The sequence below is a fragment of the Lepidochelys kempii genome, chromosome 7 (assembly GCF_965140285.1).
Source record: "Lepidochelys kempii isolate rLepKem1 chromosome 7, rLepKem1.hap1, whole genome shotgun sequence".
Taxonomy (NCBI): Eukaryota; Metazoa; Chordata; order Testudines; family Cheloniidae; genus Lepidochelys; species Lepidochelys kempii.
Window position 1 is genome coordinate 64421225 of NC_136386.1, and position 12745 is coordinate 64433969.

General features: G+C 38.3%; 1 protein-coding gene across 26 annotated transcripts in view; it reads right to left on the bottom strand.

The window, feature by feature from the left end:
• The window catches only part of KCNMA1 (potassium calcium-activated channel subfamily M alpha 1), an 851468-nt gene that overhangs the window by 238221 nt on the left and 600502 nt on the right, over positions 1-12745 (bottom strand). For all 26 annotated transcript variants that reach the window (XM_073353218.2, XM_073353215.2, XM_073353216.2 and 23 more), the window contains exon 6: positions 2535-2610. In XM_073353218.2, coding sequence (XP_073209319.1) covers positions 2535-2610 — 76 coding nt within the window. The remainder of the gene's footprint in view (positions 1-2534; positions 2611-12745) is intronic.

The window sequence follows — 12745 nt, forward strand, 5'->3', positions numbered from 1 at the left end:
GGTCAGCACCTTGGTTTTACATCTCATCTGAAAGACGAAAAAATATTATGAAAATCTTTCTTTTTCCACATTTGATTTTATTTACATAATAATTTTGATATATAGCACCTATGAGCATCGCTGATGGAAATAGCATTTGTTGGTGCTGGCTAGAATTCCACACAATTTTTTTTTCTGCTATTATGACAACAGATGTGTGGCCTATCACAATGGGCTTTTATGCTAGATGTGTCTGGTTACAAGTTATACTTAAGTGCATGGTGAGTAAATTTTGTTCCATTATTATTCATAATGCTTATCAAATACATTTTCCTCCCTCTTTCTTCTTTTGTTTTTAGGTTTTGGGGTTAATTTTGCACATTCTATCCACCATCACCACCACCACTAAAGCTTCCAGGTCTAATTTCAGGTCTAGTATAACTGAAGGCAACTGCATTGAAGTCAATAAAATAATACCCATTTATTCCAGTTTGGCCCACAAATTTTATAAAATGATACTTTTTGGACACCAGTAGTATTTTATACTATTAAATTGTCTTTGGGTTTATCAGATATTTATGAGATATCAGATGTGCCTGATTACTGTATGCTCAAGAATAAGGCAGGACACATGAAACAATTTATTTTGAGGCCTTTGATGATTTTTAAATTAAATGAATTGTTTAGTGATAAACCAGTTTGGGTTAATCAACTGAGTAAAACAAAGGCAGCCACATAAGTAAGCTGGATTTGAAGGGCTTTATAGTAATCAGGAGATTTACGAATGTCTGCATATTCATGTAAATAATTACAAAGATGATGAGCACCTAATTTGGGAGTAAAGTTTGGCACCAGACAAATGTTATTATGAACAAAGGGGTCAAGTCCTAAGCCAGCTTTAAATGGAACACATTTAATTAATGCATCTCCCCTTCACTTACTGTTCTGGAGCCTTAAAATTCCACCACTCCTGAAGGGGATTTGAACCTTTATCCAAAGCCTACTGAAGTCAGTGCGAGTCTTTCTACTGACTTCAGTGGGCTTTGGATAAGACCCTTTGTGTTTTGCAAGGAGATTTTGAAGCACTGAGTTTCTGTAACAATTACACTTTCTCCCTGCGGGACCAGTGGCATTTTAAGGCTACAGGACTGTAGTTTCTCTGTATGTTTATTAAACTAGTTTCATTATTTTAAGAAAAACTACATTTGCTATACTCTCACACAGTTCCAGGCAGATCTCTTTAGGTCATTTAGGATCTCTTTCAATATGAAAGGCTGACTAATGAGAACAGTTTTAAGGTTTAAAGGGCTGCAGAGCATGCTGGTTGTCATGAACGTGTGTACACATGAAGGTTCTATTTACTCACCAACAGTATGGTGATTTACATGGGTTCATTGCTCATTAAGGGTAATAAACTTCAACTGAGTGACACACCCTCAAATATAGGATGATGAATGAATAGGGAAAGAGAAGGGGGATTTTAATGTGGAACTGAACTTCTAGCATTTAAAAATAATTACTAGAACATTAGACCAATACTTTAGCTGGTGTATTTTAATGCATGTTAAAAAGTTAATCCCTTTGCTGCTGTGAAACATGGCACATGGTGCTTCAAGGTGATTAACTAATGGGCATAGTAGCAGCTAATGTGCATTCTGCCTACCTTACCAAGTATGTTCAGCCACACAAAAGCAGTTAAAATAAGAACAATGTTTTAGTTAATTGAAGTATTTTAAACATCCTTCTAAAGGAACATTTATGACAATGAACTGAATGAGATATCCAGAGTGGAAAAATCAATGTAAAAAATGTTTTTGAAATCAAAGATTTTCATAATGATGAAGAACCATAATGATCATCTCTAAACTGCCATCTCCCTGTTGGGTGTTTTGATGGGCAAGTTATTTCTAATTTAATGAGGCAATAAAGTAGGGATTCAGAATGTGAAAGGGTGGATTATTTAATCAATGTGTAGATCTGCCTTTACATTTATAATTGCTCAGTCCCTTGTATATTACAGGTATAAAAATGTATCAAGTGAAATATCAACAGATGATATAAAAGAGACATTGAAATTGATAAACCATTCATTAGAAATACAGGATGCAATGGAAATTTAGAAAACAAGAGATGCCTATATTTGTATGAGAAATAAGACCATATATTAGGAGGCACTTAGTTCACCAATGCAGCAGGTTCACCAATGAAACTAGTCACCAGTTAAACTAATAATCACATTTACTAAAAGATGGATAGCTGCGTGGATGAGGCTCAAACATGACTTGACTCATGAACATGCCTTAGAGTCTAGTATCTTTAATGAAAATTACATCACAGAAAGAAAATCAAAAAGGTATTTTATTTATATATAAAGATGTGCATGTGTACACATACATAAAAAAATTGAGTTTCAGTCTGTGCTATTCAAACCATAACTTCAAACCATAACTTCCATTCATTCCAATGGCATTATGAAAGGAGAAATTACCTGTGACTATGACTATAAACTGGAGAAGACAGACTACAGACAAGTTAAGTATGCATTAAAGTCTTACCTTGTTTTTAGGATATTCAGAAACTGCAAAATTTCTGAAAACTGTATCAGTCTAAGGGCTCTTAAAAATCTTAAACCTGCATAAAAAGAGAATCAGACATAACTCCAGTGCACAGTGACCCATACTGTTATAACATCAGACTTACGATGGTAACAATCAATGAAATCAATGGTATGTAGCATACTGAATGTCAAATACCTCTGAAGTGTTCTTCCATATTTAATAGTCCCAAGATCTTGACCAGCTTTTTTCAGTTGAATTTAGATCTGTTACTATACCCTACCAGAAATGCATACTTCAAGTACTAAGTTACAGTGTGGGAAATTTAAACAGCTATGATTACCTCAGAGCTAAGTAGAGCTAAGGAGAAAAAACCTTACTTAGTGGTTAGTTGGTAGTCTTAGTGCCCATATTCCTCTCTTCTAGAATGACTTACTATTGCAAATATAGATATACAACTGCTGAAAGCTCACAACTCCCCCAGTGCTTTGCAAAAAACTAAGAGATTATGGGCAAGAGATCTGATAACCTGATTTTTGGGGGAAAAAAACAAAACAAAAACCTAGACATTAGTAGGCCTGATTAAATTGGTAATTCTTAATGACGTAAAATCTTTTATTAGGTTATAATGCTCCATATCCCCACCCCAAACTCTAAAACTTCAGCCAGGGTTATGTAGTTACTGTGGCTTAAAAAAAGGTAAAACTACTGCATTTGCCTTCAAGCAGGTTACAATTACAGTAAATAACTGAACTTTGGTTCTTAGAAAAGTAACAATATTTATAAAGAGATAGCATTGAGTTGTTGAAATCAGGTTGCTTGAACAGCAATTTAGTTCTCAGACAGCTGCAGAACCAGACAGAGAGTGAGAGAGTGCAAGAGAAAATACCATAAAAGATTAAGGGCTTAAATTACTGAGAGTCTTAAGCTGGTAGTAAACAATTTTGCTGAAGATCTTTGGCATATGAGTAAAGGTACATTGTGTATTTTATATATACAGCTTATAAAGTTAAATGGAAGGCTTTTGAGGATTTTTTTTTTTTTTTTTACTGCACAGTAGGGCAAGAGTTACATAAAAATTGCTTAATATGGAAGTTTGACCACTAGGGTTGGGCCTAGGGCAATGTCAACTTATGCATCTTCCTTACTGACATTTTAAATTTAGTATCAGCTAATAATGTGGTAAAAATAACACTATCATCATGGCATCTGATATTTCCTCATCTGTGGACCTGAATCTAAAACCCTAAAACAAACTTTTCAGAAAGGTCCTGAAATACCTGTTTAGGTTCCTCAGCCAACGTTTATTTTTCATGCATCGCTACACTTCCAAACGGAAGCCAGGACAGGAAGTGCCATCATAATAAAAAGGCAGACTATCCTACATATATTACTACCCTGACTGGAAGCACGGAGGGAATTTTAAAGCAACCTGCTCTGACGACATTTCCAGCTAATTATTTCTGGAATTAATAGGTACAGGTATTAAGGACAAGCACGGGAAAACCCAGTCTTTTCAGTGCCTTTCTGAATGGAACCCAAAGCTTTCTACCTGTATTACTAGTAGTGCTCCCAATTAAACTGTTTGTTTATTTTGATTTTTACAAAAATTAATTGCTGATATTTTAGGAGAAAAAACACGTTATAAATATTCAAAAATATTTTTGAATTATATAAAAAATTGCCGTCTTCTGAAACCCTGCACATCTGCTGAAAGTTTGGGATTCACCATTCAAACTGAGTTGGGACATCATCATTTTCCTTAGATAAAATTCCCCTACATGAAGCACACTTAATGAGAACAATTTAGGGAGGATAAATACATCCTCCAAAATGGAGCCAGACCATGGGCCTATAGTGAAACACCCCTGTTGATCCTTGATTCCTGATCTTGGAAGGTTTACGCTGATGTTTAAACTAAAATGTATATGTTAGGAAAACCTAACATGCTTAAAATTGCTAATATTAAAGCTCTAACATAAGAAGTAAAAAAACAAAATGTATAAATAGTGGAAATAGACTTTGCAATAAATCTGAGGCCTAATAGAGGCTAGCAAGTTAGCAGAAGGCCTAAATTTTTCACATAAGTGCTTGACCTAGAATTATAAGATTTAACAATATGTATCTTGTGATAAACAAATCAACAACAAAGGAACTATTGACTTGTGACCCCAGACATATCTTGGAAGGCTTAAGCTTAAAATCAAACTATAATCCAAATATTAGGGAAAGTGAAAATGCTTCCAGATGTTGATAATAAAAATAATTAAGGCTGTAATGCAAGTAGGGAAAAAAATGTAAAATTACGGTTATAGGCTTTACGAAAGTATGAGACCTAGATACTGTTGTTCTTAGCCTACAGTGCTTGTCCAAAGGTTATAAGATTTTGTGATAAACAAGAAAACCACAGAAGGGGATTTTACGCTCGAAATAATGGATTTTTGTTAAATGTATTAATGTGTTGGAAATATTGGGAAATCTGTGATGCAAGAATCTTATGCTAGAAAACAGAACTTTAATTATGGTTCCCTGGAATGACAAACATGGGCAGGAGGCTGAGACCTAAAACAAATATGGTCTTGAATGTGTGGGGGAAGTAAGGAAAAGGGATACAAAAATACAGTCAGACCAGCCTCTGGTTGGGACACTAGGATGACAGGATGGTGGAAACCTGGAACATCATTCCCACTTACTTTTCCTAACATCTTTCCCTTCTCTGATGCTTCTGAGTATGGATAATGATCGTTTCCCTAAACTTATATTGCATTTCTGTTTTACTTGCATGTATTTAAGTACTAAATAAAGTCCTTATGTCTGTGTGTGATTCACCAATCTCATCTTCTAGAATACATTTGCATAACCACTTAAGTAAACAAACCTCCTGCACTCTAAATTAATTAATCTAAATTAATTTAATCAATCAATCAAAGGCTACATAACAGACTAAATTTAAAATGACAGAGTTGTATGGGCTTTTGGAATATATATCCATGGAACAAACCCATGTTTACATGTCAAAAACATTGTGAAATGCATTGACATAAACTGGCCATACAAGCCGGAATCCCAACATTGGTCTCCCGGAATACCAAACATGGAAAGGAGACTAAGATTTAATTAGATATGGTCTCAAACATGTGTGGGTATAAGGGAAAGGTGTATAGAAGAGTTGTATGGCCAGTCCTTAGTTGGGACATCAGGATGACAGGACAGTGGAAACCTTATTGTCGCTCCCACTTACAGCACTTCTCCAGTTACTAATCAAAGACGGAGGGATAGCTCAGTGGTTTGAGCATTGGCCTGCTAAACCCAGGGTTGTGAGTTCAATCCTTGAGTGGGCCATTTAGGGATCTGGGGCAAAAATTGGGGATTGGTCCTCCTTTGAGCAGGAGGTTGGACTAGATGACCTCCTGAGGTCCCTTCCAACCCTGATATTCTAGGATTAGCTGAATAGAGTGCAATTTGCCCAAGGGTATGGCGGAAATGTTTACAGTGCACTTTATTTGTTCTGGAATATGTGCAGTAGTGGTTTTGTCCATGCTCAACACAGTAACATCTGATATTGTAACTGCATGCACCTGCTGAGTGAACTGGCTGCTGCAACATACTTTAACAAAATGCCCAATCTTTTTGTAATGATTGCACTGAGCTACTTTTGCCAGACATCCTGTGTAGCTTGCAAGGTGTTGTGGAGATCTACAGCAAAAGCATGCTTTTACTGTATTTTGAATTTGCTGATTTGGTGGGTTTTTTTATTAGTTTTCCTCTTGTAATTGTTTGTCTGCAGCAAAAAGTGAACTTTTCTGCAAAGGAGTCACAGCCTGGACTGTGCCTCCTGTATCCATGTTCATTATTTTGGCTTCAGCTGTAGCTGACTCAATCTGAGTAGCAATGGTTATTGCTTTTTCTAGTGTAAGTTGTGGTTCTAGAAGTAAGCGTTCTCTTACACGAAGCATGGTTGTTTTCTCAATGAGCTAGTGTCATAAATATAAAGGGAAGGGTAAACCCCTTTAAAATCCCTCCTGGCCAGGGGAAAAATCTTCTCACCTGTAAAGGGTTAAGAAGCTAAAGGTAACCTCGCTGGCACCTGACCAAAATGACCAATGAGGAGACAAGATACTTTCAAAAGCTGGGAGGAGGGAGAGAAACAAAGGGTCTGTGTCTGTCGGTACACTGCTTTTGCTGGGGATAGCCCAGGAATGGAGTCTTAGAACTTTTAGTAAGTAATCTAGCTAGGTATGTGTTAGATTATGATTTCTTTAAATGGCTGAGAAAAGAATTGTGCTGAATAGAATGACTATTTCTGTCTGTGTGTCTTTTTTGTAACTTAAGGTTTTGCCTAGAGAGATTCTCTATTCTACATGTAAGGTATCTACCATCCTGATTTTACAGGGGTGATTCCTTTACTTCTATTTACTTCTATTTCTATTAAAAGTCTTCTTGTAAGAAAACTGAATGCTTTTTCATTGTTCTCAGATCCAAGGGTTTGGGTCTGTGGTCACCTATGCAAATTGGTGAGGATTTTTACCAAACCTTTCCCAGTAAGTGCGGTGCAAGGGTTGGGAGGATTTTGGGGGGAAAGACGTGTCCAAACTACGTTTCCCAGTAAACCCAGTTAGAGTTTGGTGGTGGCAGTGGATATTCCAAGGACAAAGGATAAAATTAATTTCTACCTTGGGGAAGTTTTAACCTAAGCTGGTAAAAGTAAACTTAGGAGGTTTTCATGCAGGTCCCCACATCTGTACCCTAGAGTTCAGAGTGGGGGAGGAACCTTGACAGCTGGTCTCTAATCATCTCATCTGCCATATTCCCAAAGTCACAAGTTACAATCAAACTCCTCAGAAAGCAATACACTGCATTATAGTCTCCCCTGGTTTCTGCTCACACTGGCAAAATCTGTAGCGATTAGCTACTACATTCACTTTTGGCACAAAAAAGTTCTTTGGTGCAGTGAGTGCAGTCTCATATTTATCATCTGCAAGGGGAAAACTGTAAAATATATGCTGCCCTTCTGCTCCAAGGCAGTGGATTAGCAGAGCATGCTTTCTTACTTCAGAAATCTCTGTAGCACTGATTGCAAGCAGATAAATCTCAAACATATGGATCCAGGCAGTAAAAACAATTGGAGGTTCACTTGGGCTTTGCAGAAAGGGTACAGGTGGGTTCAGAGGCAGAAGATCCATCCTCATCACCAGAATGTTGTAGCAACCAGGCAAGGTACTAACAAACTTCAACAGGACTTTAGTTTTAAAGTGGAAACCTCTTTACCAAGCTGCTGCTGCACCCTTGGTAGCTCTCACTCAACCTCCTCAACTCCTCCCCCTTCCTTCCTGTTTCCTGTCCTTTCAGACTCTCAATAGCCAATACTCCCAGTTCTAATAATTACAAGCAGCATCTAAACACTACACATGAGTACAGGGGACTGGAGTAGATGACCTCTCTAGGTCCCTTCCAATCCCAGAATTTTATGATTCACCAATCTTATATCCTGCACCAAACATTCAAGTAGACACCTGAGTAAAAGAACCTCTTATTAGTGACTTGTGGATTTTGACCCCAAATGTATCACAGTCCCCACACCAATGGTCACAACTATAGCCTATGTGCTAGAAGAGTGACTGAAATCTGCTTCACTTGCTGTGTTCATCTGCTTCACTTGCATTGAGTGTTAGGGCTGCTAGATCCATGGAATCATTTCTAATGAACCTGTTGGCTCACCTCTGGACACTTCATTAATTCTTCAGTGAACATCCAACCAGTTGAATGCTCTATAATCCTTCCAGAATAGGAAAAGGAAGGACTGCCAGAGTCAGTAGGCCCTGGTTCAGGAGGGAGCAGGAGCAGAAGGCTGGAGGCAGCATCCTGGCAGCTGACTATGGTGAGAAGACTGGACAGTTTGGGAGCTGGGACTGAAGGGCTGACAGCTGGGCTGGGAAGCAGCCTTTTTCTGGTAAAAGGGCCAGCAGCAGTCACAACAGATGAGTACTCAGGAATGGCCTGTAAACAAGAAGGGCTGTGCAGACCAGTCTGAAGAAGATGGACAAAAGGACTGAACTCTGGCAGGGACATCTTCAGGCCCATGAATGATTGCCTCTGGGAGAGGGGTGGCCTGGAGTCAGCAATCCTGACAGTAGGCTCGGGGAGCCCCACCTGCCCACTCCCATGAGATGCTGAGTTAGGAACTGTTGGTGCATCTTGTGTTTGTACCTTGAAGTCTACGGTAACAGCAACATTTATTTCTGGTAGCTTTTAATAAAACAACCATTTGTCATTCATCAGACTCTGAGTGTTTATGGGGATGTACCAAAGCGTACAGTCTGAAGGACCTAGTGCTGAGAACACCGACAGCACTTGCCTCAGAGCGTGCAGAACCAAACACAGACGGATCTTGCATACCCCAGCACTCAAAACGACTCCCTGCAGTGGGGGTGGTTACACTGGATCCCAGTGCCCAATGCCAACATGCAGAGGGTGTGCAAATAACTCATCATGGGGCTGAAATGGACTGGAGGACCATCCCTGGCTCCTCTGCATTAGAGTGAATTGCACCCCTTGATAGTAGAATTAACTAGTTGAACTGAGACTAAAGAAAAAGGGGAAATCCCATTCTTAAATGACTACTGTTGAAAGGGGTGTATGTGTGTAAATGTGTTTGGGGATGTAAAGCATTTGAGCATTAACTGCTCTAGCCTGTGCATTAAATTACATGCATCTGGAAAGACTGAAGTAATTCAGAGGTTTCAATCCTTTCTTCAAATAGACTTCAAACAGCAGCTGCTGGAAATGAACTTTAAGAGGCAGACTCAGATTAAATGAGTTTGCCCTGAGTAGATGATTGTCACCATCATCTTGTGTTTAGCAAGGAGATGATGAACTGAGTATGCCCTCAAGGGAGAGACCATAGACCACTTCATACTGGTGCTGTATTAATGACATGCCAAAAGCGTGCTCACAATCAAAGATGCTCATTTGAGAGAGGACACAGTAATCCTTTACTCACATTGATCAGTATTCCATAGTACCGAGACTGTTGTCAGAAACAAAATGAGCTGAATTACTCAGTGCCTTAATAAAAAAATCAGCTTATGATCAGTCCAGGCCCAGCACAACCTGTTCTGCTTACATTTGCTTTAATTTGATGACAAGTCTAATTTAAGTCACAGCAACAGGTGCATACAAAAACTCCATGAAGTGCCACTCAGCTCTGAAAAGTAACTGCATTAAACCAGTAACATGATGCTTCCTATTTATTGTGTCTTGCTGATCCCATGTCAAATTCTCTCAGTCGATAGTTAAAAAGAGGATTTCTCTGTCAGCCCTACAAATGCACCAAGGATCTGAAATTCAAGCCGTGTTCTTTATGACTTGTACATCAACAGTAATGAAGATTCTGTAATAGGGACTTATTGCTAACAATACTTCTAAAGATGTAACAAGCAGAAAGGAATCTAGTTTGCTACCCCACAACCGTATCAGCTCTGCATATAACAACAGGAATTTTTGTAGCCCTACCTAACAAAAACTATCTGGGAAATTATTCTGTCTGTGTAGTGATGCGTTATTTTATTACTTCATAATATGGAATAACTGCTAAATTGCCTTGTTTGTATGATGAATAATCTCTATATATTCTGTTTAGGTCAAATCACTATTTATTTTAGTAAACGCCATTCTGATTTCAGATTGATTCTGTGTGTCAGATATTTAATTTGGATCCTGATCCTGCCTGGTGAAGCTAATGATTCAAATCACCCAGAAGAGTAGTCCAAATGCTTTTCTTTCAATTCATTCTCCCTCATTCAAGTGCTGAATTTTATGCTGGAGTCTTCTACATGTGAGCTGACTTGAGCAGAAACACAGGGTATCTACTGCAATATAATTTGTGATTAATCTTTCCCTACCCTTTTTTAAAAAAAAAATCTGAAAATACCTCTCTTATCTAGAGGACACAATGCATAAAGCCTATGGTCTGATGGTCTAGATCTACTCCAGAAAGTGACTCTGTTAAACTGGCATTTTCTTACTCAACAAATCTGTTCTCTATGTGTAATCATAGTGATCTCTGCTTACTTTATTGATTAAACTAAGTCTTTAGGATTTTCACAACACCCAACCCTGCAGATCCAACACAAGAGATTGTATGAACTGGATTCTATTCCTTCTAGTGTACCATTAAGAGGATTCTTTACATTAGAAAAACTGCATTGCTCAACTAAACTGAATTTAAATCCATCTAGTTAAAACTGTGCAAGCTCCTAATACTGACACATTTAAACTGGTATAATCCTCACTTCAACTGCTTTGTTTAAATTGATAATTTACTGACATAAGCTAACTTGATTTAAACAAGGGTTAAACCAGTTTAAGTATGTGTACATTTGCATAGGTTTAATTCGATCAATGGATAATGATCAATCAGTGCAATTTCTAATACAGACAAGCCCTATACTCCAAGCAATTCCACGTGCACCAAATTACTGATCACAAGAGGGGTTGTACATACATCAACTCGGGGCATATTTTGGCCGTCAGAACTTTTACAATAGAATGACGGTGATGATGTGCTAGATGGAAAGAACCCAGCTGACTTGCAGATCTCAGGATGAACGTGCAGGGCTAAGGCCAGAAATAAACATTGTTTGAGTTGTAAATTGAGCACAGAAATCACTGATCTGCAATAAACATGGAACTCCACAATGCCACTTTACAAAGAGAACCACACTTCAAGACACAAAAGACATATAATAATAAAAATCCTTCTCTTGGATGAGGGATTTGTACCCCCTGGGTAGTGTTTTACCCAAGAGCCTTTCAGTCCTGCAGCTACTGTATACTTCACTGAAAGTTCTAAAACAGGCAATGGCTGCAGGATTAGGCTACCAGGGACACCAACTGTAAAGTGGACTACTGTGGTGTTTTTGCAGGCTTCTCCCAGTTGGAGGTATGTCCAGGACAAAGTTCACAGATTCATATGTTTTTAGGGAAGAAGGAACCATTGTGATAATCAAGCCAGACTTTCAGTAGTTCCTGCATCAAGTCCAATAATATCTGGATTCAGCTGTACTAATTCCTCACTTGGGGCACCTAGTAATCACATGAATACCTTCTTACTGTAGACTGCAGTGATACTTGCCTACCTAACTGAGTGGTTGTGAGGATTAACCAGCTGTTTGCAGAGAGCTTTGAAGGATTAAAGCACTATGTGAGTGCTACATTCTATTATTTTTACTGGATGGGTATGTATTTACACAGTGTGTGTTGTAGGTTAATGGGATTGAGGGAAAGACTATATTTTAGTTTGGATAAATTAGATATTTGCATGTTACATGTTTTTATAAAGGTTGTTCAGGAGTTAGACTGCTTTTAATACAATGAAGTGAATAAAAATCAATTATAAATTAAATATTCTAAGTAATAAGAGATGCAGCTATCCTGGCCTACATTTTCAAAAGTGCCCATTGATTTTGATTCCCTAATTCAGGAAACCTTAAAAGGAGCCTGATTTTTAGAGGGCAGGTGCTTTTCTCCCCCTCTCTGAAAATCAGGGCCCTTCCAATTATCTGAAGTTGGGAACCCAAAAACTGAAGCAACAAAATCACTAGTCACCTTAATATTCAGGCCACTAATCTCTCAAACTGATTACTAAAATACACATTTGGAAAGTAATCATTGGAGGCCAAATTTCCAAAGGAACCTGAAACAGTCTCTAATTGTACAGAAGCCACCAATAGCAGGTGTAAGGGATGGAAGGCAGACATCCAATTGTTAGATTTGCACAAAATTACAGGCCTTTAATAAAAAAAACTGGCCATAAGTAAAGTTTTCAATCTCCAGAACTGACATGGGAGAATTCTCTTTTTTCTGATAGGAGATACACACTTCACCTATTTGCTTAGAGGCTGAGCTTTGGTCCCAAATAAGCCATTCATTTCAGTGAAGTCCCAGGCACTCAAGTTTTCGTCAGTGATATGTCCAGTGTGCTTGGAAACCGAATTGCTGCATCACAAAGGGACTGCTTCAAAGTCCATTGAAGCCAATGGGAGTCTGTCAATTGATTTCAGTGGATGATATACCAGACCTCATAAGGGCCCCTTCCTGTGAGATGTGAGTACTCAACACCCCCTTGATCTCTGCATCTAGGCTTGAGAGCTGGAAGGCAGATACTTTAAAATAGAAAATGCATGGCTGTTATACAAAGTGGTTTCACTAGC